At 37.3% G+C, this 25,400-nt stretch overlaps 5 protein-coding genes across 10 annotated transcripts in view; 1 reads left to right on the top strand and 4 right to left on the bottom strand.

The window, feature by feature from the left end:
• Dgk (diacyl glycerol kinase 1) overlaps positions 1-4,712 on the bottom strand; it is a 193,722-nt gene extending 189,010 nt beyond the window's left edge. For all 3 annotated transcript variants that reach the window (XM_090158525.1, XM_090158524.1, XM_090158522.1), the window contains exon 1: positions 4,313-4,712. The gene's annotated coding sequence lies outside the window, so the exon portion shown is untranslated. The remainder of the gene's footprint in view (positions 1-4,312) is intronic.
• Positions 4,713-4,890: 178 nt separating this feature from the next.
• On the bottom strand, positions 4,891-10,544 carry LOC149926784 (solute carrier family 49 member 4-like). Of its 3 annotated transcripts, none has more exons than XM_090158621.1 (12): positions 10,184-10,540; positions 9,587-10,018; positions 9,089-9,213; positions 8,725-9,023; positions 8,443-8,655; positions 7,362-7,387; positions 7,237-7,293; positions 7,038-7,167; positions 6,870-6,978; positions 6,158-6,344; positions 5,899-6,081; positions 4,891-5,419 (listed from the first exon to the last, which is right to left on the bottom strand). In XM_090158621.1, the coding sequence occupies exons 2-12, from the start codon at positions 9,684-9,686 to the stop codon at positions 5,268-5,270; spliced, it is 1,581 nt and encodes a 526-aa protein (XP_090014747.1). In that variant the 5' UTR covers positions 9,687-10,018; positions 10,184-10,540; the 3' UTR covers positions 4,891-5,267. The 3 variants fall into 3 exon arrangements, with proteins under 3 accessions (XP_090014747.1, XP_090014746.1, XP_090014748.1); XM_090158620.1 differs by having other exon boundaries at positions 10,180-10,540; XM_090158622.1 differs by lacking the exons at positions 4,891-5,419; positions 6,158-6,344 and having other exon boundaries at positions 5,926-6,081; positions 10,180-10,544.
• A 2,429-nt stretch (positions 10,545-12,973) lies between these two features.
• On the bottom strand, positions 12,974-19,116 carry LOC149926785 (dipeptidyl peptidase 9). 2 transcript variants are annotated; one of them, XM_090158624.1, is made up of 18 exons: positions 18,905-19,116; positions 18,139-18,619; positions 17,906-18,074; positions 17,738-17,848; positions 17,558-17,671; positions 17,431-17,492; positions 17,270-17,370; positions 17,040-17,208; positions 16,817-16,982; positions 16,622-16,763; positions 16,476-16,557; positions 16,036-16,403; positions 15,848-15,959; positions 15,674-15,776; positions 13,902-13,951; positions 13,693-13,835; positions 13,494-13,605; positions 12,974-13,309 (listed from the first exon to the last, which is right to left on the bottom strand). In XM_090158624.1, exons 2-18 carry the CDS (start codon positions 18,616-18,618, stop codon positions 13,217-13,219), a joined length of 2,577 nt encoding a protein of 858 aa, XP_090014750.1. In that variant the 5' UTR covers position 18,619; positions 18,905-19,116; the 3' UTR covers positions 12,974-13,216. The 2 variants fall into 2 exon arrangements, with proteins under 2 accessions (XP_090014750.1, XP_090014751.1); XM_090158625.1 differs by lacking the exon at positions 18,905-19,116 and adding an exon at positions 18,759-18,831.
• Positions 19,117-20,240: 1,124 nt separating this feature from the next.
• slx1 (structure-specific endonuclease subunit SLX1) lies at positions 20,241-21,866 on the top strand. The gene is made up of 6 exons (XM_090158103.1): positions 20,241-20,343; positions 20,485-20,642; positions 20,742-21,043; positions 21,103-21,154; positions 21,210-21,401; positions 21,471-21,866. The coding sequence occupies exons 3-6, from the start codon at positions 20,877-20,879 to the stop codon at positions 21,789-21,791; spliced, it is 732 nt and encodes a 243-aa protein (XP_090014229.1). The 5' UTR covers positions 20,241-20,343; positions 20,485-20,642; positions 20,742-20,876; the 3' UTR covers positions 21,792-21,866.
• On the bottom strand, positions 21,792-25,352 carry LOC149926787 (calmodulin-like protein 4). Its single transcript, XM_090157761.1, has 6 exons — positions 25,242-25,352; positions 22,632-22,739; positions 22,543-22,573; positions 22,320-22,451; positions 22,075-22,257; positions 21,792-22,011 (listed from the first exon to the last, which is right to left on the bottom strand). Exons 1-6 carry the CDS (start codon positions 25,350-25,352, stop codon positions 21,911-21,913), a joined length of 666 nt encoding a protein of 221 aa, XP_090013887.1. The 3' UTR covers positions 21,792-21,910.
• Between the last annotated feature and the right edge of the window lie 48 nt (positions 25,353-25,400).

The raw sequence follows: 25,400 nt of genomic DNA on the forward strand, positions 1-25,400 counted from the left end.
TTAGGCTTAACATTTTACAAAGCAACAATTAATATTAAATTTATTTAAATTGAAAAGAAGCTAAAAATAGGTAAACTACATCCTAAATTTGTTATAACGCTACAGTTTGCATTTTGAAACGTTATATTCTTCGGGGAATCTTAACTCTCAAAGATGAAACCTAGATGTTGCCTAGGTAACGGAGTCAAGATACGAGACAACCTAGTGGCCAGAATTGGCAAAGTAAAATGCTAGAAATGAACAGAGCGAAATTTCACCTTGGACGAATAATTACTGGACTCGAAACCAAATGGCGCGCTTGGTGCTTTTACGATAGCGCCGCTTGTAGCGCCGTAGTGTCAAGTATTGGAAATATTTCTATCCACATAATAAACACGTGCCCAATATTAGCGGACGACGTTAGGCCTAGCGTTCTTAGCTCGTCACTGTCGTCGAAGCTTACACCTTTATTTCCATTTTGACTAGGCATTTTTAAATTTATAATCTACTTAAGCCTTCACACAAACTATATTTGCAAAAACATGAAAGCGAACTTTCTATTTAAATGAATGAAATCATTACCCTTTCATTTTTATAACAATACAATAATTACTGAATAATCTAAAGCATATTAAAATTCCAAAACCCTCACTTCTATTAAAAACAGCGGAGCAGACGACGGAATGCGGGTCATCTGACATTTTAAGGCACGTGTTTTGTATTTGGATAGAAATATTTCGCGATACTCTCGGTAGGTGCGCTGACGGGCGATGTTAATTGTGGAACCGAGGATTTTGCTTAGGTTTCGAGTCCAGTAATTATTCGTCCAAGATTTCACCGTGCACGGGTCTTTTATAATAACGCAGGCAACGCTTTAAACGATAATCACTTGGATCAATAACTTAAAACCGCGAGGACCACAACCAGTGCCGGACGTGGAGATCCTGGACCCATAGGCAGATAAGGAGTCTGGGCCCCCTTTTCACGCGCTGCATTTACTCTTATCCCTGGAAGTAGGCTGTGCCTGAATTTCCCTGATTAAGCGTAGAAGTCTGAGCTCTACGGCTATATTACTAAATAAAAGCTCTTAACAATCGTCGACTAAATACGCGATAATTATGCAACATTGCGATTTAAGGCTGCGTCCGTAAACTGCCAGGCAGAAATTTTGGTAATTTTAAAATAAAATCTTCTACCTAGGAATTTCTGCAATATAATTTACGATTGATATTATAGATTTATGCCTTCGAATACAGTAATTACGGTCATTGGAGGGCCCCTTCCTAGGATGAGCCCCTAGGCCACGGCTTAGGTTGGCCTAGGCGGAAATACGGCACTGACCACAACAACAATTATGATAAATATAAAAAAAGTACACCCGAAGGAGAGATGCTGGTACCCAGCAAATTGGTTGAACCCGTGCCCTTTTCGAAACCCTAGTGGTCTTTTCAATATAGCAGAAATAAACTAAGGGAGAGGGCGACTTTTTTAGGCCGCAAAAAAGCAGGAAATCTAGAAGATTGAAGGGGGGCCGTAAATGGGGAGGAGAAAAAGAGAATAAATTCTATTTTTAGCCCTAGTTGACTGATAAGGGGGTTTCCACTAAGCCTGGGCTTCTTCGCATTGGTAATGGACGCGAACCAAAAAGACTCGAGGGAATCTGCCGCCCAAGTGTTATGATGACGTCAGAATCTCTTTCCGGATCACCCCAACCCCCCTTTCGAACCCACCCACGCCCAACCCGAATGTTATTCCATTCAACAAAAAGCCAAGCGGGCCAATAAATTACCGACGTTGCACCCCCTACGTACAATCAAGACCATTGGCATCACCACCACTATTCACTTTAATTCAAATTGGAATTTATAGTTAAATTACAAGCGGCGCGGCGTTCACTGAACTTTAAACAGTCTAAACCACGAATGCGATTTCATTGATGACGTAAGAGGTTGTTATACGCGCATCGTGACGTGTTGCGAAGTCAGCGATTCCACTCGTGACGTCAAACGGTTGTGGTACGCTTTTGTTACTAGTGACGTCATTCTTTATGATCTATCTGCTAGAGGAGATCGTGAAATAGGATCGGAATACTATTCCAATTTGATTTCTACTTCTGACGTGGTCGTTACAAAGTGACGTCAGAAGTGGAAATACAGCAAACCCGTACAGAAACTTTCTTCCGTAATTCAGAGATGAGCTTTTTTGTTGAGTTACTAAACGCAGCCATAATTGAATATACGGACAGAAACGGTGACAGTATGAACGTCGTCAGTTCTAATTAGCCCTTTCAGTTTACATAGAACCGCCTGGCGGCCAACGCGGGAAATTCATAAACTGCGGGATTTTGGTCTGCTAAGCAAACGACTTTGCTATATAAAATCAAGCTGTATATTAACTTATCGCTTTGGCCGCTACGCGGCTCTATTTAAACTGAAAAGGCTAATTATCGAGTCGTACGGACGCGATACTAGATGGCGATGGTTACAAGAAACCCCAGGATTAGATATTTTAGGACATTTATTTGAAATTTAAGACTAAAGCCACGTTCACACTAGAGCCTAAAACCCAGTTTAGGTCGGTTTGAATGCCTGTTTTGACCGCCGACGATAATTCTTGGTTCACACGTGCGAAATCGCTTCACCCCGGTTCGCTTATAGCCAAGGCTTAACGCCATTTCAAATTATGACTAGAATTTTGAAAATACTAAAATGTATCCCAAAACAATTAGTTAATCACGTTTAATATACATATAGTAATATTATTTGACATTGTTTAGAATTTTATCCCCATTATTTTTGAAAATACGAGCAATTTTACTTCCCCGCCTTGTCGTTTTGAAAGCGATCTAAGCGAACTGACTTGGACGAGTTGATTCCCGAACCAACACGAAGCGATTTCTCACATTGGTTTTAAAAGCCAGCTATCTAAACGAAGCGAATTTAGGGGTAAGTGTGAACGTAGCTTAAATGCATTCTTGTTTCAACGTAGTTTCCAGCAGATATCCTCGCGCAGTTTAGCCCTATTTAAATTAATACTTCAGCTGCAGTTGATTAATGGCATCTTATAAATCAATTCCATGTCCTACTTATATTTTCATAAGTGAGAACGCTGGTGGAAATAGCGTGTTTATTATTTTTGCGTAATCGGAGGGTGGATAAGTTTTTCTCTTTTTTAACGAGTTGTTGTTTTAACCTTGGTTCCTTCAAATGCCGCGCTTAAAAATAGACTTCGTTGTCGTTCAGCGAGAATGAAGCCAGTGGGAGGGTGTTAGAGAAGCCGGCAAAAAGCCCACCGCTTATAAATTAATCTGATGGGACTTTATTTTGATGGACTGACTGAATCGTGAGGAAGCGACCGCTATTCAATATTTAAGGCTGGTTTTCACTAGGGCAAAAACGCCACAACGGTGACAGTCGACGCAAATATATTGCATTAGGCCTAACGGAAATTTTTCGCGTCGACGTTCATCGTCGTGGCGTTTTTGCCCTAGTGAAAACCAGCCTTTAACAGAAGTTTCTATCCCTCCTCCCTCAACCCTGACAGCTACTGTTTTTAGGGCATGGGCTTTCGATAAAAGAACATCAACTATATATGCTACCCCCAATTGCAACCCTTTCAGATTGTTACGTAAATACTACGGTTATTTTTTCTTGAATCATTTTAGCGCTGGTAATGGTTAAGATTTATCCTAACGTTATAACAGGGCTGCCAAAATATTCTCAGATTCAAATTCCCTGACCATTTTAGGTTATTTTCCCGGACTTTTTAAGGCCACAATTAGATACTTTTTAACTGTTACATTTATCAGAAATTTATAAATTTAATGAAACTTATATTTCAGTACAAATGTTATTTCAACTTTAAAAACCTCTCAATGCTCTAATTAATAGTTAGCATAGCTCTAGTCTAAGAGTTCACGGATATAAATAATAAAAGAATTTGCCATAGCTCTAGAGTAAAATTACCTTAAGTCCCTGACTTTTCTTTAGATATTCTTAAAATTTCCCGATTTTTAGGCCCATTTTTAAATTCCCTGGCGTGTGGCAGCCCTGTATAATTATGCAAATTCGTGAAAGCGCGATGGATTTAACTATCCATAAATTAATTAGAAATTGAGCCCATAATTATCCTATTTTCCGATAGCGAGGGAAAACAGCTGTTACTGACCACTCGAAATACGAGGGTTTTGACTATAAGTTTCGAACTAAATCGCGAAGTTTGTACCGTTGGACGCAAAAATTAAGCGTCGTTTTCAGCCGTTGCCCACGCTTCCACCCACCGCGACATCACGCGTCACCCAACGCTCGGAATTACAAGTTTGAAATTTACTCACTTTTGCCAGTACGATTTTCGTCAATATCAGCTCGTTCCGAAAAGAGGAGGATTAGGATCGTACTTCAACGACGATCTTGAAGCTTTCCGCTTGGTTTCACCGATTTTTGAAAGATATATTAACTAGTCCTGTTGCTAGTTCATCACCGGCCGCGACTATCGATGTAACGTCTTTAGTCTTCCCCGGCCCCCACAGACGCTCGAAACAAGCGTGTTTTATCGAAGACGCATTATTCTTATTTTGTTGACAAACGAGAAAAAATCTACCCCGGGCGATGAGAAACGAAGTGATTTCGGAATGACGGAACGAAACTCACTCTATTCTCGGATGTTACGTGAGCTAATGAGACGAAGGAAAAATTGGGCGCTCATCCCTTCCTTCTCTTCAGCCGCATCCGGCAACTTTGGTCTCGGGAAGCTGAAGATCGTTTCTCTTCGGCGCTGAGAGCCGCTTCTGCCAATCGACATTTTTTAATATACACGCTCGCGATACGCGGCGCCATCTATGTTAAGTATCGTGTACCCTTACCGCGCGAAATTTGAAACGTTTTAGAAATTGCTTTACGTTTCGGTATAGAGTTCTTTTAAATAAAAACTTTAATTGCGGATTCGCTGTAATAAATTTATGTACAATTTTGTTTCGTAGATAGAGAACAAACAACTTAAAAACAATATTAAACAAATTAAAACTATTATTAAACGATAAACAAAATAGGCCTAGTTAAACGAGAAAATATATAAACATACTTCGTAGACGTATTTTCGTACTAACGGTTCTCCTCGTTCTTCGTTTTAATCTAAAGGTTTCTTTGGTATTTTTTTGGAAACTCCATGGCACGTTTTTTTATTATTAAATTAAATTAACCTAATTATTAAATACATTAGCCTAAGTTCCCGTGTCGGTGTTTGTCTATATTTCGAACGCAACCGGAAGTAACCAGTCTCTTTCGGTGTAGCTAATCCAATGGGTCGTATCGGGATCTGTCCCCTTTCTTGGCCTGGTCAGCTTTGTCCACTTCGGATCGGTTGTACGTTTCGTTCAGTAACATGGCCAGAATACCGCCGATGATCGTGCATCCTATCAGACACCAGTTCATCCAGCTAACACCTACCAGGGGAAGGTGCGTTGAATCTTTTACTCTTTTAAATCTAGAGATAAAGGGGAACGGTCAAGCTTTAACCAGTTAGATAGCCCTATAGCCAGTTAAAAACTAAAATTTAGGCGAAATCCGCATCAAAAAATTTTAAGCGGTTAATTTTTAATAAAATGAAGAAATTTCTCGAAATTGAAAAGCGCGCGTCCGCCTGGTGAGAAATCGGTGAGACAGAAAAACAACGTAAAAGCGCGTGCTGCTGAAGACGCGAAAGATTTGTTTTGCACGCGCGGCGCGTTCCAGTTATACAAGACCTAAGCCTAAGATGGCGGCGAAAATTAACGCGTTATTTTTGCGTTTCAACTATTTTTTCAAGACAAAAAAGGTACGCGTAAGTATATTGAACGTCATGTTGATCTTTTGATATGCAAATAAGGCGATATTTGGAAAAGCTTGGCCGTTCCCCATTAATCCAGCGATCAAATGCTCCTACCAATATTTGGAACTAGGAAAATGGCCAAGAAACCCGACCCGATTAAATTGTAAATGGTTTGCAAGATGGTTCCGACGACTCCCTCTTGTAACGGATAAGCTACTTCGACGCACAACTCCATATAAAGGGGCGCTGGCGAAAACGCCATGATACCAGCGATTATCACAGCTGGATATAGCCTTTCTGTAAAAGAAAAAACATTTTAAACAAATTCAATTTAGCCGCCACGAATTACGAAAAGAACGCAAAAATCACACACCAATAGTTGGCTTGAGGACTTTGGTAAATAGAAGCGTGTACCAGGTGAAATTAGCGAAGCCGATGAACCAGGTTATTACCAAGACCGATTTGATGTTGCCACCGATTAGATCTACTAACCGGGCCATCAACAAGGACACTAGCGCGCCTGTCATGATACTGACAGTACCCATCAAGCCGGTTTTCGCCTAAACAAATGCTCGTTACCACTAAGCCTTAGATTATCTTAAAGGAGAACTGTCACCACCCTAAAATTGGTTAAAAACCATTTAAATGGATAGAGGACGTCCGAAAATGGTTATACAAAAAATTTAATGTTAATATTGCCAGTATTTGATTTATTATAAGCAACCAAATATCGTGTTTTATCCCCCCGACTCGAGAATCTCAGAACGACATTCTCCTTGGCTTTTTAACCTAGTTATATTGGTAGATTGTAGTTAATCGTGTTTTTAATACGCCTTACACGCCACTCTTTCTCAAATTTTTGCCGCTTCATGCTTTTGGCGCTGCATGTAGGTTCAACTGCGATTTCTGAAATTTTTGAAGCCGTTTGATGAAGATTGAGGAAATAGTAGCGTAACTTTTTAAATACTTTTCCAATAACTCTAAAATTTCCGGGACATAATTATTAATATATTTTCTATCTTTCAGTAAAAAAACCTCGTAGATGTTGGTTTTGGTGACAGTTCTCCTTTAAGAGCCTAAATTACCTGCGATATGCCAAACGGGTGTAAAGCGGGACCCAACATCGTTAGCCAGTTCGTGCAGACAGCGTTCGTTATAGCGTATCCCATGCCAATTATCCAAAAATTCTTGTTCCTGGATATTAAATGACCATTAATAATTACGATTGAAAAGATCAATGTAAACGAAATTACCTGAGAAGACTAGACACAGTAGGACCTAATCTAATTCGCTCTACGGAGGCGGATGCGGTGGGTGGTAATGGTGGCTGCTTTGGGAAGTATAGCAAGGTCAAGATGGTAAGGACAATGGCTAGACCACATTCTAAAAAAAGTTAAAGTTTCAATAATAAACCATATTTTAAAAATTTTATTTCGTTTAAATAAACCATACCGTAATAAGTTAACATCATGATTTGAACTCTTTGGTCTGAAATGTGCTCTTTGTGAGCTAAAGTCGTAAACCCCAAAAATTATTCAACTTATTATCACAAAATAAAATATAAATGAAGGTAATACCATTAGTGATGTTGAGACAGCTTAAGCTATATGATAAAATTATAATACTGTTATTATTACAACCACAGCTTTTACTAAAACCATAAATCTATAATTGTTTCATCAATATGTCAGTTAGCCGATAGCTTTTGTGTACAGGGCCGTTTCAACCCTTCAGTAGGCCTTATGGAGTTACGTCATACCAAAAATAAATAAATTTCCAATAGCGCAACTTTAATTAAAGCAAGCGGCGGGTCCTGCCTAGTTGCATTCACTCCCACTAGATGTCGTTAGCGTATTAATCAAAACAAGTTGAGCAAACATCAAAATCTAGCCTAATAGGTGTGGCAAATTGGGAGCTTCTCGCGTTGATTGGCTTTTCGGAATCACGTGATTATTAACTTATTAAACACGTGGTTTATGGAAGCCAATAGATAGCAGATAACTCGCCAAACTTGCAATTAGGGGCAGTCCAGGGGTCATTGACACAAAATAAATACTGGGACCCTCTAAATAAATCATTCGAAGAGGGGTCGAGGGTCACCAGGGCCCACAACTTAAATGAAAAAGTTTTGGGAAGGTTCACATTATATCATAAACTATTTGCTTTCCTGTCGTTTCTGTAATTATTTATTTAACTTTAATTCCCCCACGAGTACGTGACCCTCATGAAAAATAGAAATAAAAAATACCACTATTTAAAAGTCTGCAACTCGCCTTTCGCCACCTAGGAGCAACAAACACAGCACCCCACACAAGGAGAACGTAACCCGTCAAAAGTCGTGCATTTTCTTGTGTACAGTTTTCATTGGTTAAACGCTTTAGTGCCTGCTGCCGTCCGAAGGGGAAAATACGATAAATGCCATCCCCCTTTCCCTAAAACGTTCAGCGTAAAGGTTTGTCCAATGAAATTGGTACGCAACACTGCGTTAGCGTGTTTCAAGGCTAGCTGCGTTCTCCTTATGTTTGTTGCTCCTAGCTGCCACATAGAAGCGCTTTCAGAAGCATTTTTGTAAACTTTTTTGATAGAACCGCAACTTGCTTTAAAACACTTACGCGAAACAATTATAAATTTACGCTACTATTAGTGAATAATAATGACCTGGTGATATTGCAGGCAGGGATTGGATGATGGTCGACAAAGACTGGACAGATGAAATATCCAAAAGCGATGCCCACAAAGTTGGCCAAGCTACTGATAGAGGTCGCTGTTGTTCTTTGGTGAGAAGGAAACCAAACCGAAGAGAGCTGAACGTTAGCCCCGCAAAACACTATCCCGGCAATACCATTCAGGAATTGGCCAACGTGTATGAGCCTATACAGTACCCAACAACAAACGAAATTAAGTCAAATCATTTAGCGCTAATAAGTAATCGCGACTCACGGTGTGGCGTACGGTGGGAAGGACGTGATACACTTCAACGCGGCACCGACGGACATCAGAACGGCCGAGAAGACGGTAGCCATTCTAAGTCCCTTCCGGTCGAGTATCCAGCAAATGGGAACCACCATGACAATGAAGGGAATATTACCCCAGTCGGCCATCAGAGCGATGGTAGTGTCCGACCAGCCGAAAACGTCCTTGGCCGAGCTGGACACGCTGCTGTACGTGATCCACACCCAAGATTGGGTGAAAGACATGAGGGAAAACAGGAACAAAATCCACCATCTTCGACGATATACCTTCAGTGATGGCGAGAAAAATTTAAAACACTTTTCGTCGGAGTAACTTCGTGTAAAATGTTTACCTTGAGAGCTGGTGGGAGATCGGCGTACGAGGTACGATTGCTGGAATAGACTAGTTTGTTTGGATCCAAATACGGATTGAGAAAGGCGTCGTGGTTATCGCTGTTGCTTGTGATGAAAGAACCACCTGATAAGAAACGCAAGAAGATTAGAGTCTGGATTGAAGCCGATTTTTTAATATTAAGATAATGAATTGTCAGATTTTATGAATCATCTTTACAAAAGATCTTTAATCTTCGCCTTAAATCAACCAGAACGTACGGAAATTTCATAGCTTTTAAACAATTCCGTCTTTTAAACACCTACATGTATGACGATTTTCCCGTTGTTATTTCACCTGGCCCAACGCGTACCATTGTTAATAACCCTAATAAAATCTAAGTAGCAGGCGTGTATTTTTCGCAACCTCAACCCAGATTATTTGTACAAAAACCAAGCCAATTATCGAAAGAGAAACGCAACGGCTAAAACAAGTTTTGTTTCGAGTGTAATAAACTCACCGGAATTGCGTCTACTGCCAGAGTTAGAAATGGGTGACAATAAGGGCTCCGATTCTCCACTTTCTTCCATGTCTTTGTTGTCCCACGGATTCGGAACCATTTTGAAAAATGTTTATAAACGCGTTCTTATAAAATATTTCCAAATAAATAATAAAGCGGAACTAAAACGTTTATAGCGTTTTCATCGTGCGGTTATCAAGGCAGCAGTTCTAAACGCATTACTCACAACAATACCGTACCGAAACAAAGAAAACGAATTTAGGAAATGTTACCCGACGCGAGTAAATACTGAAACTTTAACGATTTATTGTTTGTTTTGGGAGATACTTCAGTGGTTTGCGAGCGAGCTTTCATCGTCGTTTAATCGCGAAGAACAACCGTCTTCCGTGAACGGCATGGCTTCGACTATGAACTGAAGGTTAATTACTTTCTCTATAACGAAAAAAATGCGAGTCTTTTTTTATCTGTAAGACGTTAATCGTAGGTGCTTGACATTAATCGATAATAAAACATAATAAAAGTAGGATATCCTATATAAAAACATCGGGGTAATTGTGTTAAAAAAGTAGGTTAGCGATATGAACAATATTTACCTACTGGATAAATTCCTTTTAAGTGGGTTTAAATTAGTTTGTAATATGACGAGTCACCCCCGTTTGTTTCAAACGCGCGGGAAGCAGCGAAGGTTTCCGCTGTCAACTCGGCCCGAGAAATACTTCTATCTCGCGTAGTTGGAAATGCCTCCGAGCTTATATTAGAAATTAATGTCTAGCTACGTCGAACTCCCATACGCTAGCGAAACGTTATAGGTTGTTTTACCACTGCGCGTAACCTTTGATACATTACATTCTTCTCGATGATCGTAACTCGTTAAGCTCATATTACAGGGATATTTAGTAATCTTGAAATCCCCGGGTAATATCATAAAGGGGTGGTTCGACTACGCGCGTTTAGAAAGAAAATTTATCGTTCAAACGATATTTCGTCAAATTCAAAGTTTTTAATTTAATCCTATTTTATCGCAAAATATTTTGATTAGATGTCTATTCGTTTTATATCTGCGATTTTTTTATGGAAACTCGTTTAATACCAAAACGTTCTGTCTTTCGTAAAGTTTCAAACGTGTTGTTATCGTAATATGATAAGAGAGTTTGACTTTGACGTGCGGTAGAATGAGACAAACGCGTGGTAAAATGTAATTTGAACTCTCGTGGAAACAATTTGGTTAAATGCAAACTTCGCTCATCATAGATTTCAATGACGGCTGATTAATTAAAGGTCTAGGAACTATAGGCGACTAAACGTACCAATGTCATCGTGTTTCTTTTCGTGGTCTATGTAGTTAGCGATTCGATTCTTAGGCCTAATTTTTCGCAATATTTTGTTTAAGTTAGAGGAGTTATATGAACAAATTAAAGGGAATATAACCTCCAACCTATTTTTTTTAGGAAATCCCACGCAACAAACCACTTAGCAGCGCCAGAAATGTCAATATTGGTAATACTAGAGGCTATATTACAATTTAATTAAAATTGGTAATCGCTTTCGCCACTAGATGGAATCAAAGATAATATAGAATTCTGAGAGCTTTCTCATTGACGGTTTTGTGACGAAGCTCTCACCTACTTCCGGCACGAGACCTCCGAAAAATTGGTCTCCATGGTCGCTGATTGTCTAATCACGGCCAAACTTGATGAGGCGCTGTTCGCGCAACATCGCGTCATCAACGTTGCCCGTGGTAATGGTTATTAGGTTATTAGGTAACTATGGAGCTAATTTTTTCGGCGTTCCGGCTGGAAGTGGGTAAGCGCTATTAACTACGCGCGAGGCAGTTATTTCGAATTTAGGGTATGATGTTTATATTAATTATCTTCAATGCACTGAAACTGTATGCATCTGGTGGCAATAGGCTTCGTGCGTAGTTTAAATTTTGGTTATAAGTATCGCCGCCTACCGATCGAGTTTTTAATTGAATATATGAAAGCTGTCTGGTCGTTCAAAATTCTCTGCACAACAGCTGAAAGTTCAACCGGAAAACAGAAATTTAAAAGTCGTCTGCTATTTCGTCACTTGACTATATTTAGGCAGATGGCGCTATATTTGAATTTCCTAAGTCGAAGCCTAAGGTGGTAGCTGTTCACTCCTCGCTTAGGTTATAAGTAGAATAGTAGCATGGAAAAAAGAAATGCCCGAAATATTAAGTAACATAATTTCATAGCGTATTAACCATAAGTATGTAAATTGGGAAAAATCACCGAACTGATTTTCAGCACTATTGCGCAATCTAGGCTAATCTTGGTTTAGTTCACATCACACAGCCTCCTAGTGTCTAAATATGCTTAAGGTGAAATATTCTACTACCAAGCACGATAACACATTACTCAGTTCGAGGGCGAGTCCAAGTCGGAGGTGCGCGAGAGTGTCAGTGTCGTAAAAAGGTTCTGTTAAGAAATTACTAAATTAGCATTAAAACCATAGGAAGTGTCATACATATTTTGATGATGTTACTTATGATAACATGTATGGTAATTAGTGAAAATTATGCCGAACTTATTTTCAGAGTTATTGTGTAATCAAGGTTTAGTTCAGCACCGAGCCTCCTGGTGTCTAAATATGCCAAACAAACGCATTGACATTTTACTACTCAGTTTGGTTGCTACAAAAGGGAGTTATTATTCACGACCGAAAACTATCGCAACGCCCCCTTTTGTTCGCCATTGTAACCTAGATAGGTAGCGACTAATGCAGAGTTGCAGACGCTATTAGTTTTTCCTCATCGCATTATGACTTTTTAATGTCACTAGCCGACGCTAGATCATAGGCGCTACCTCAGGGAAGCTAGCACCTTTACGTCACCTAGACTCGTTTTGGTCCTGATTAAACTTTGGGTGAAGGCATTCTGTGCAGGATTCAGAAGGTTATAAGTTCAAGCCCTAAAGAAGAATTTGTATTATAATAAAAAATGTTAAACTAGCTAAAACTTAAAATTAACTCTCAAAAGCATTAAAATATATTTATATTTATTATTCACGACCGAAAACTATTGCTACGCCCCCTTTGATTTGCCATTGAAACCTCGATAGGTAACGGCTAAAGCAGACGCTATTAGTTTTTCCTCATTTTTATTCCTATATTTTACTTTATAAATAATGATACTTGCATTTTAATGTAATATTAGCATCGTTTATTTTGTTTATTTAAGAAAAAACGTTTTGACTTTTCAATTTGTCTGTAACAGACGCTAGATCATAGGCACTACCTCCGAGAAGCTAGCGCCGTTACACCACCTAGACTAGTTTTGGTCGCGAAGAATGTTTGGAAGTGTTAATTTTCCGTTTTTACTAATTTAAAAAATATTCTAATACAAAATATTTAAAAAATGACAAAAAATTAACAAGCCAGTTTATTTAATTATGAAGTAAAATGGGCACAGTCACACAGTGACCTATATTACAATAAAAAATAGCAAATGTACAATAATTATGGCCTATTATTTTAAATAAAAATTTCTCAAACCCTCCCTTCATCTTCATAACAGGGAGTCCACTTCAAAAACAAAATTTCAATTTCTTAATTAGTTCAAGTCCCCTAGTTTTATTTAATTTAATATAAATTTTTGCACTCTTAACATCACAGATGCTGTTGCAAAAAACTTAGCAGATTGACTTCATAATGTTCACTGGAGTCCAAATATCTCAGACTATGCCTCTCCGTAGGATAAATCTAAGTTGCAAAGCGATAATAAGATTACATAGATTAAGATAAGAAACGATTATAGATTACTCAACATTGTTGAGGGCATTAGCTGATTAACTATCAAGTACAGTTACGAAATTAGAAAAGCTAATTTAGCTATACCCAGAACTATTCGAGTCAACTATAATCCACTTTTTTTAACAATAGTTACTTGTAATTGGTAAGGTTTTCCAGCTTTAACCAAGGCACTAATTAAATGGCTCGTGTGAGTGAAATGAACATTTTCATCCTTGAGCCCGTGTATTATTAGCAAACGATTTTCTCTGAAAAAATCACATTTATGAGAGTTAAAACTTTACGCAAGAAATGCGAATTTGAAATAAATTTTGGAAAATAAAAACAAATCATACTCGTTTGGAAATTGGTTAACATAGGACAAAACAGATCCACTAGAATAGCCGTGAGGGTTATTTTGGGGCGTTCCCATGTAGCGCTCCGTGTAGCCAGTGTCGTAAAGATTCCAGCTTGTCACTGGAGCTCCGGCTATGGCAACCTAAGTGAAATATGCAACAAGTAATTAAAATTTGCACTTAGTCAAATATGGTAGTAAGAAACGCACCTTAAAGAAATCAGCTCTCTGAGCTAAGCCCATCAAAGATAAATAACCTCCTGCAATAATTTTAAATTTGAATTAAAAAATTTGTATAATGTTAGTAAAAGTTAAGAAAAACACTAGTGATGTTCACAAACTGATATAAGACTGGTATCAGAAACCTATATAATGATTTTAACGCTTAGATTAACGGGGAAAACTAGTAATACCAATTTTTTCCAATTCTTCAAAAACTTTAGAGCAATAGATTGAGCTTTTACAATATATAATAACTTTATACTTTTTCATAATTAATATAAGTTGTACCATAAGTAACATAATAACCATAAGGATGACACTTCCTATTGCTTTAATGCTAATTTTCTAACCGAACCTTTTTCGGCACTGATACTCTTCAAGCTGTGACTTGGACTCGGGACTTACCATTTTGGATGACTACTTTTAGATAAAAATTTAAGCCTAATATCAGAGAGCATGTTTTGGAATCGCGAGTGGCTTTCGCTTTGTTTTGAAGCCCCCGTGCAAATCATGCTTGATAAAAAAAAACATGAGCTCATGGTGCCGAGAATAACTTTTTTAATTTTTATCATTTTAGCCTATCTATCGGAAAGCAGATGTTTCGGCTTAGAGTAAGTCTCGCATATTTTAGATACTAGAGGGCTCTGTGCTGAGAAAACATCTTGATTATGCAATAACTATGAAAATCAGTTTGGTTGTAAATCTCGTTAATTGTCATACTTATTGTTATTATGTTACTTATGGGTTTACTAGGCACCAAGGAAAGGAATGCGAGGAAAAAAATTAACTTCAAATCAGAGCAAACTCAAAAAAAATATCACGCGTTACTTGAGGGTGGTTCTACCTCACTTCTGACACCATGTTATATTTGTTGTAATTAAGGCTGCGTTCAGTAACGCTAATCGGACTCACCGTTGAGTCCGGATTAATACTGTAAGCTTTTTCGCGTTTCCGGACATCATGTTGTCCGTCCATTGAGCAACGAAGTCATCAGCTGTAAGAGCCAGTTTTTTTGTTGCTCAAGACGTCGCAGCATGTTGGAAGGCTAGCTGCTGACGTCGTTGAAGATGATATTTTACGAAATTTACAACAAGCGTAAAAAGCGTTCAACAAGATCCTACGTCACGATTAGCAACAGTCTCAATGAAAATAATTTTTCAGATATTTCATTGAGGGTAACTGAACGCAGCCTAAGCATAATAACAATAGCATCGATCAAACATACTAGTCTTTAAACTCTTTATTCAGATTGCTTAAAACCTTGTTTAGGATATGTAATCTCTGGCCATTCTGCCAGGCCAAGCTCTGATAGATTTCCCCTTTAGCTGGGCGTGCCAGTACCTAGCACCACCTAGTCTCCTGACATATACATCTTATTTACATAGTATACCCTTATTTGTCTATTGAAATATCAGTGCATTACGGGCACTTTTCTGGGGTATTTAATGTAAGACCACTAACGTAAAACTATTTTCCAAGATGACATCAGAAATTAAGTGTAAAGTCAAATAATTTGCCAAAACAAAATGTCCCAAATACACTGAAATTCTTCAAATAGTTTACAGTTTAATGTAAAACTGGATCAGTTAATAATTTGTAGAAGCAAATAATTTTCGCCGAAAAATTAATTGATTATTAGTTAAAAATGGGGAAATAGTGGTATCCATTTGATTTGAAATATTGTAAAAAAAAAATGGGAATAAGTTGAATCTCAAAATTATTATCTGTACAGAAATGAGAAACATTAGAAAGAAGCATACCATATGACCAGCCATGTATCGCTATTCGTTTGAGATCTAAATAGCCTGTATTTTCAGCTAGCCATTGAAGAACTTCGACTTGATCTTCAATTTCTACAGTTCCCTGTTAAATAATTAAAAATAATATTACATTTATAATAACAATATAAATTCTCTTTTCAAAATTATAATCACCATTCTTCCTTTGATATGACTTTCAAAAATGACACCTCTGTGTCTAGAACCACGGCAATCTACGGCCACTACAACGTAACCTTCTGCAGCCAATAAATGGTCCCTTAAATGCCTAAAAACAAAGGCTGGGTTGAGAATTATATAATACACGTGAGAAATCAAGTTTAAGTTTAAAGTGAAACACATACATCATTCCTTTGAAAGTGTTAGTAACCAACTGAACTTCGGGTCCCCCGTAAATAGTTAATACACTGGGATATTTTCTTCCAGCTTCCATGGCGACTGGTTTGAAGATCATCCCATAGACTAAATGACCCGATTTAAGTTGGTGGCTAAAAACTTCGGGTTGTCGAATTTCAACATCCGTTTCACCATTGTTATCTAGGCTAGAGGGATCATTGGGACTAGAAACTTTGATGCCCGTAGGCTCGAGGATGTAGCCTAAAAGCTGAGTTTTGATTTCCGTAACTTTGACACCGTTGTGTTCTATCAGGTACAACTGTCCGAATGGCAGCTGAGTGATGTTACTCTGAATACTCACGAACATGCTGCATTCCTATTCAAAATAAAATTGAAATTGAAAATTGACAGGGAGCTGTAAAAATGGTTTCTTCTTGAAACCACTGACATTGTCTATGCTTATTGAATGTGAAAATCCTAACGGTGTTAATCTTTGGGTAACAAGAGGGTAGTCCAAAGAAACTACATATCTGTAAAGATAAAAGCATTGCTGAAATGTCAATCGAGGGAATGTCTGACATTTGAGACACTTACAAATGCCTTTCTAATGGGGTATCTTTGACTCCTACGAAATAAACAAGCCTTCTCTCTTCATCGACAACCACATCCTTTTCCCAAACCTCCCAATCTCCAGCTGTTAAAGCTACTTTCCTTACTATTCTATCTTCCGTTGAAGCTGCAATCATTGATATTGTAACGAATAAAGTTAAAAATTAAATAGAAAATCACCTTCAGGGCGTATAAGTCTATTGCATTTGGAATAGTCTATGCTGTGTTCAGTCAAGAGTTTAACCGTAATTAAGTATAGGTGCCGATAACCCGTTTCTTCACTGGCCCACAAAAATGTTAATTCATTTCTTTTCGTTAGAGTAAAGAAATGAAGAACATCAGTAACCTAGAAATATTCAGCAATTACTCGAGAGCTTCAAAGATTGGCTCAACAAAATCTTACATTAATCCAAACGTTTGATATTTCTTCATAAACAGCCTGAACAACAACTTTGTCAGAGATGTGATTCATTGTTAAATCAAGCATATAATCGGCAGGAACAAAGTGACAAAGAGGAATTAAAACCAATTTTAAATGACTCTGATCTCGATTCAGTAACTGAGCCCAGACACTTGAAAATTGGAATAAGTTTTTAAAAAGTTCAAGTTCAATAAATTGTAAATAGTTTTTACTTTTGTCCATCAGACACCCAACCAACCCGAACTATGTACTCCAAATTTGGGTAAAGACTCTGAAGAGGCTCTGATAGTTGTAGAACATTTAAATATTCAACCTTAAAAAAAAAAATTTAATCAAAATCAAGAAATAATTTCCAATTATCATTTTTATCTACCTGACCAGTATTACTCAACGAAAATTGCAACATTTTTAGATTTGACCGTGAATTTGGTGTTCCTACAACACAAGTAATCAAAAAGTTAATTAATAATATAAAAACGAATTAGAAAAAATAATAATACCAGCACGGGGAAACCTAAAATCCTCTATATTTCTGTCTTCGGAGTATGAGGGCAAATGTAGAATTTCAACTTCACTTTCATCAACTTCCTCGTACAATATATTATAAACACCATCTTTAAAAATTACATTATACTCAGAAACATTATAAATTTTATTACGTGATAAGACTTATAACATACTTTTCGTCTTAACTGGTTGCCACCAATACCCGCTATAACGATTGAATTCTTCTTGGGTGACATAAGAAGGAATCCCTGAACTAAATGGTTCATTAGCCAAATTTCCTTCACCTACAAAAAAATATATAAATTTCTCTTTTCCAAAATATGTAGAAGACCAGAGATTACCAGGTTTTGAGAAAGTAAGCCTTGTTTCTGTCAAATTTGCTATATTATATATCCACAAATCACTATTATAAATGTAGCAAATTAAATCTTGATTATATGGACACATTTGAGGATTTAAACGAGCCCCTAGTTTGCTGCTCTTTATTTCTTGTGGAAAAAATGGAGCTGCCTATTAAATGCGTAATGATTTAGGAAATAAAACCTTCAAAACAAAACTAAAAATAATTGTTTACTTTGCCATCATTGTCATCGCAATAGAATATGGATCCACAAGCTGGAAACACAAACCGGCCACTACCTTGGTGGTAATCATAAGATGTGATTCCCCACATAACCAACCGCTTCCTTTCCCATTGTAATTGTTCTTCTCTGGAGAAACGACCCAGAGGGTGTAAGATTTGAAAAGTAGACTCTAAGAGGGGTTGCCATGAGAAATGAATAGGGTCATCAGATTGCACACTTTCCAAGTGAAATACGTCAGTATAAAGCAAAGTGGTTTCACGACCCCTTGACAAAGTGCTTAAGAAATAAAGTCGGGTTGATGCTAAACCTTCTTCTTGAGAATGGCGAAAAGAGAAGCCAGTTGGAACTTTAGTTGACATGTGAGATAATTTGCGGCGTACACTTCGGACAATTTGTTTTAGGTCTTGCCATGATTTTGTTTTTTTTTTATTTTGATCTACTACATTCAGTGATGAAGTAGGTGCCTCCATTCTATTTAAATTTAAAATAGAATATTGAAAACCATTAATAACAATTAATTATGAAAAGTGTAATTTTACGAAAATTATTTTAAAAATTTTATAGGCCTAAATGTCAGAAATGATGTAAAAAAATGATAAGGGAATCGAACTAAGGTGCTAAGCAGCAAAGCTAAAGTTGGCCACGTTAAAAAATTAAGCCTTAGCTGCAACCAAGCATTATTGTGAAAAAAACTATTCCAATGAATAAAGAAAATAAAGAATTTTTATATTTTGAAATGTAGAGATTAAAACTTACCAAGTTATTTTAAAATGCGGTAAATTAATATTTTTTATCAGTAATATTTAGAAAAGTGTTCCATAACAAACGGGTCAAAGGCAGAGACACAGAGCAGTCATACACTCACGCACGCGGACACGCATGTTATAATTGGTCCATGACTCCAAATCCTGAGTATAGAAAAATAAAAACGGAAGATGGGCTAAGGAAACAAAATTTTCGTTCAGAGGGCTGTTTTCTCTTAATTAAAGAGTTTTAATAACAAATTAAAATAACTAAACCCCTAAAATAGCCTAAAACTCTCTGTATACCATAAACATTTATTTTCTATCACTTCATTTCATACTAACCCATTGAATTGGGAATAATACTGCTAGAATTACAATTACAATTTCGGTTGTCATGGTTACGCGTGACCTGTTCTTATAAGACTGTACGAAATTCATCTTTATAATTAGGTAGTAGCGCCATCTATATTTTGTAAAGTTATATGGCTAAAAATAAATAATTATTAGCTAACTCACCGTAACTTGAGTTAAAAAGGATCGTGTTGACAGAATAAAATTATTTTTAAACAACTTCAAATGTTTGTTTGTTACGAGTAATCATACATTTCAATTTCGCATCAGATTCGCGAAAAAATTCAATTGCAATATAGTTATCACCACTAGAGACAGATGCCGCCACGGTAGAACGATAAAGTTGATAAAGTCTCCTTATTGAACGAAATTGGTCCCGCGCCAGCCAGATATAGTGGTACCTCTATTTATTCCCAACTCAATGTACAATGCCAAATCATTTCTTACTGCCAATTTCAAGATTAGCAAAACTAGAAATTATCAGAAATCAAATCGGCGGAAAGGCTCTACCACTTTAGCGTGTAATCAAAGCTTTATCTAGGCGGCTATGTTTTATACAACCATGGTAGGAGCATAGAAATCTCATAGGTAACTAGAATGCTGCCGCCTACGGCCGAGCTTGACGCCAGTTTGCCTTGAATTTTCAGCCAATGAGAGGCCGTAGAGTGGTTCCGCCAAGGAGGATAATAATCCTCCTTGGTTCCGTTACTATAATTCCCTAACGGGTGGTTGTTATACATCCGCCAAGGCATCTTCAAGGAAATCGCCAATAAGTAATATATCCGAGAGCCAGGAACTGCAAGTTACTGCAAGGATTCTATATAGAATCCTTGCTTACTGTTTATATTGTGGGTGTTGAAATAATGGAAACTTTTCAAATGTAAACAGAACGTTGTGTTTTTGCTAAGCCTTAATATGTCAAAAAAGCACTATATAAACAGTAACTTTCAGGTCCTGGCTCTCGGATATATTACTTCTTGCTTCTTGGTGATTTCCTCGGAGATGTTTGAAGTATCTATTGTCCCACACGCTCCGAACTAGGAGGATCCAAATTAAGGGTCATTCATATTCCTAGATCCGAATAATAAAAATCCAATGGTACGTTCATGTACTTTTAAACGTTGTAATCAATGTTGAATGAAAAATAAATTAACGCTACAGCGTTGAGAATCGTGACGTCATCAGTTGTTGAATCGTGACGTCTAAATTTTCTTTTGTGCCGACATTTTTATTGACTAGACGCATTGACAGACGACAGAACCCCTAATGAAAATCAAGTTCAACGCTCTTTCAACTCTTCACTACGACGTTGAATGTGTTGAGCAACCGTTGAGGATCGTGACGTCAATTGACCGATTTTAAAATTACGTTTTTGTGCGTGACAGTACCTTTACATGGTGAGGTATAGCAGGCCTTTTTACCTGCTTTTATGCTCTAACCAAAGACTTGTCAGAATTTATATAGTCTTTGACTCTAACATGGCGTCATATTTTCAGGCGCAAAATAAATTTTAAAATCTACAAAAGGTCGTTCAACAACTTTCAAGTTTCAACGGTTCAAAGCTGCGCTACTCCGTTGATTAATTACTGAACGTACCCGATGTAGTTAGGAACGCTATACTATCCTGTAAAATGGAAATTGAGCAATTTTTTGGTTGTTATTTATTAAAAAGTATGAATCCAAAATTTAAAATGCGGTCTTATATCGGGTACACAGTAGATCCAAATAGAAGAATAAAACAACACAATAAAGGAATGCAAGCTGGTGGTGCTTATAAAACTAGCAAACATGGGCCATGGTATTAAAATATAAACATTTTTTATTTCACCAATCCAATATTTGCGTATTTATATAAAGGGAAATGGTACTGATTGTGCATGGCTTTCCAAATGAAATATCTGCATTACGGGTAATTATTTTAAAAATGGCTATCTGATTTTATAGTTTCATAATCTTTTCAACAGTTTGAATGGGCTTGGCAACATCCAAGTAAATCGCGTCGCTTACGACATCTACCAATAGCAAAGAAAAAGTACCAGAAAAACCAATATGAACGTAACTTTAAAATTCTAACCGAGATGCTTCAATTAGGACCTTGGAATAGGTTACCATTAACCATACGTTGGCTTTCATTAGAACGCCAAGTATCATTTGATGTAAAAATATTTTCCCCTTCTTTGAAATACCAATTCTATTCTGGTTAAATAAAATTTTTATCTTTGTAGCCTTTCAAATCACCCCCATTTCATATGCCCATTACAAACGGACCAGTGCAATGTATTAAGATTAAAAATACAGAAGAGGAAGTGATCTCGGTGACAAAGTGTTTCATTTGTGGATTAGAAATAGCCCCAAAACAGAGGCTGCAATGTTTAAACCCGGTGTGCAAAACAAAATTTCACATTCTATGTCTGAATGAAATTACAAAGAAAGACTCCCAACATATAATTCCAATCATGGGAGAATGCCCGAAATGTCTAAATGAGTTTTTATGGGGAGAAATTATTCGTCACAAAAATGGATGTTATAAAAATTTTTACACTTAATTTATAATTGTTAAATAGTTTTATTTCAAAATAATTTTTCTTGATTAATTAAATTCTTTACCCAAACCCCGGTGATTCATTAACATACAAAAAATAAATAATTAAGATATACAGCCTGGTTAATAATAATCAGGAACAGGTGCGCAAACTACTTTGATGAAATCTTCATAACGGACGTAACCACCCATTTGTACGTTGGCTTCCCTAAAGATTCTGTCAACTATAAAAAAAATTGGTGAAAAATTAATAATGGTGTAAAAAATAAAAAAGGGAGGAAATTCACCTTCTTTTGGGCTAAGTCTTTCACCCCAACTAATAAGAATTCTGCGTAGTTCTCTGGCAGGTATTTGGCCTGTTCTTGAAGGGTCACTAGCCCGAAAAGCGCTGATGATTTCCATTGGAATGTTTTCTTTTTGGCTATGTGTGTGCATTACTTCCAAGAAGTCAGCAAAGGATATCTTGCCATCTAACAAAAGATATTGAAATCAAATCCATCCTTCAAAATAACAAAAGCGGGGGAATGTTTACTTTTGCTTTTAAAATAAGTTCGCAATTCTCGGATTGTTGGGCTCATGCCCAAGGAGCGCATTATGACAGTTAACTCGTCTAAGCTATGAATAATACCATCCTTAGCATTGAGATTAAAACAATCTCGAAATTCTGAAAGTAAGGAATGCTTTTTGTTCTGTTAAAAAGTTGACAGAAAGTCAGAAACTAAAAATTTCAAGTTATCCTAGAACCCAAGGCTCACCGTCAATATCTTGTTCCCTAAAGTACCGCGCCTAAATTAATAATAAATTAATTATACAACGAATTAATAGAATAAATAATACTAATTACCATTTTCGGGAACGGAAAACGAACACAAGTACGATATGCAAGATATTTCAACAAAAAGAATATTAAACAGTAATCTAAAAATCCGTGACGTGATTCAATGACCATATCCTGAAAACAAAATAATCGCCTAAAAACTAGAAAACTATCGATATAGACGCTTCAATAAATCATCCACCCAAGAAATCGCTAACTCCAAGAAGTAATATTTCCGAGAACCAGGACCTGAAATTCACTGATTATATAGTGCTTGTTAAACTAATGGAAATTTTTCACCTTTACGGCAGCAACAAGCGTTCCCCATGGCGTTCCCTTTTAACCAGGTAGCTTTTTTGATATATTAAAGCTTTGCAAAAACACGACGTTGTGTTTACAAGTGAAAAGTTTCCATTATATCCACAAGCACTAGATAAACAATACCTTGCGGGTCCTGGCTCTCTGAAATATTACTTCTTGGCGATTTCCTGGGAGGATGATTTATTTATGCGTCTATTATCGATTTTAGAAGAAAATAACTTTTTAGTCGGAACAATGGCGTTAAGCTAATAAGCTTTATCGAACTTATATTACTTATTTATATTTACAAGAAATCAAAACTTCTTTGAGCATTTTTTTATGATAGGCGTATTGAAAAACAATTTGGCGAAAACAAAAAATTATATTTAAAGTTAATTATAGCCGGTTCTGCGCTATAATATTCGTAAAGTATCCTAACACGTTATCGAAAATAGCTTTACCCCTTGAAATTATCGTACGTCCCAAAATTTTATCGACGTGTACTATAGCTATCGTATGTTGGCAATGCGAGTACAGACCATATTCAGTGAAAACCTCTAGTAACCTTGGGCACCTTGTCCTGGGCAGAGGTGGGCAAAAAATTGCGAGCGTTCGGAAAAATGAGCATATAGAGTTTTAAACACGGCTTGCTCAAGTGAGCGAGTACTCAAGGCAAACGAGTTTATTTTCTCAATCTCTTATTGAGAAGCCTCTGGGCGAGCGCCGAATAGTTCGCTCTGGCGTTGATGGCTGACGGCGCGCTGAGGGAGATTCCCCCCTCGACGGGTTAGTTCCCTCACTTTTAAGCGCTCACCGCGCGCTGAGCGAGATCTCCCGATCTTCGGAATAGCCCCCTCACTTTTAAGCGACGCGTTAGTACCCTCAGTAGAAAGCGCTGACGCAGCGTTGAGGGAAAATTACCGAGAGAAGGAATAGTTCGCTCAGATTTGTGCGCTAGCTACGCGCGGATTTTGATCACGGTGAGCGACGGTAAAGTTCGTTTACGCAAATCGCTCACAGCGCGGCGAGCAAAAATTTCAAAAATCAAACATTAAACTATTACTCGGCTATGGGTTTATTATATACTTTTTTTATTAATAAAATGAAGGGTACTCTAAACGTCGGGAGTTAATGATATCTCCGATTGAATAAAATTCAAAGGTTCTTCCTAATTTATCCAACGATAAACTAGACTGCAAATATTCCGTTTAGTGTTAAAAGAGCTTTATTAAATATTAAAAGCCACAAATTATAACAATAGGCGCTAGTATACAATCTTTTGGTCTTGACAAACTTGGCAGGTGAAATGGGCTACGCGGTACGCGTTTCTTAATTTTTAGGGGATTGTGGCTCGCGCTACTTTAATGGAAAATATTAATTAATGATCGGTACCATAAAAACAAGTGGACATTTACTAACCCCTAATCCAACTCATTTGTAAATCTCCAGAATTTAATAGACAGTTTTAGCAACTACCTACAGGGGCGGTGCCAGAAGATTCTTAGGTGTAGGCTAATAATGTTTAAAAAATCAATGTAACAAAAATCAACAGTGAAGAAGCTGTCAACGATCACCGTCAAGCTCAGCATGTGGGGAGTGGGGACCCGCTGGCTGCCGGGGAGTATGAACAAGGAGGGAGGGGGTGGCATTACCAAGGTAACCTATTTAAAGTTACTATAGACAATAGGCTATAATCACTATGCTGTAAACATTGTGTCGCGCGAAAGCGATCCAAATCTAACGACTGACGATTACGATAAAAATTACATCATTCTTCCGAACTTCAAAAGGGCGTTATTTTATTTCTGGGGAGGGGGGATTTCTATTTGAACTTGTAATAACTTACACACAAATATTTTCTTTACATTTTTCTGTTTTTATTGCTTACGATGTTACATTTTATATACAATATCGGAGATATTTCAATAATTATTTAAATCTTCGCTCTTGCTTGATACCTACAAAGATTCTCAAAGATAATTGTGTGGAGCGTGTCATTTTCGCTTAATTTGGTTTGACAACAATGAAACGAAACCAAAATTAGTTACCGCCATACGCCAAACGAGGAGGCAATGAACACCGCTAATGCCCCACAATGGAACATTTTGAAATAAAAAAGGATCCACCGTGGAACTTCGGATGTCATTAGAAAGTGTTCATCTTGTAAAATACGGAACAATTAAAACAGCGAATATATTTTAGTTTCAATAGTTCAGCATTTTAGAATCACACAGCCTAATGGCCTTTAGACCAAACGAAGGTGGTCCTGAAAAGGACCGTTTTGGTTTTAGCCAATTATTTGGCTTCTTCTGGTTTTTGAATTTTTGAGACCTTTACGCAAGAACAACCAGCTACAGCCACTTCGGGGGCTTTGTTGGCATTGTCCAACTGCTCCTTATACAACTGGAGTTCAAATTCCATTGCCCCGTTCTTTAACTTGGCATTCATCAGCTCATCTGGCCTTTGGTCGAGTTCTTGTTCGTTACAGAAAATATC

The sequence above is a fragment of the Leiobunum rupestre genome, chromosome 9, assembly GCF_980474605.1.
Source record: "Leiobunum rupestre chromosome 9, qqLeiRupe1.1.hap1, whole genome shotgun sequence".
NCBI lineage: Eukaryota > Metazoa > Arthropoda > Arachnida > Opiliones > Sclerosomatidae > Leiobunum > Leiobunum rupestre.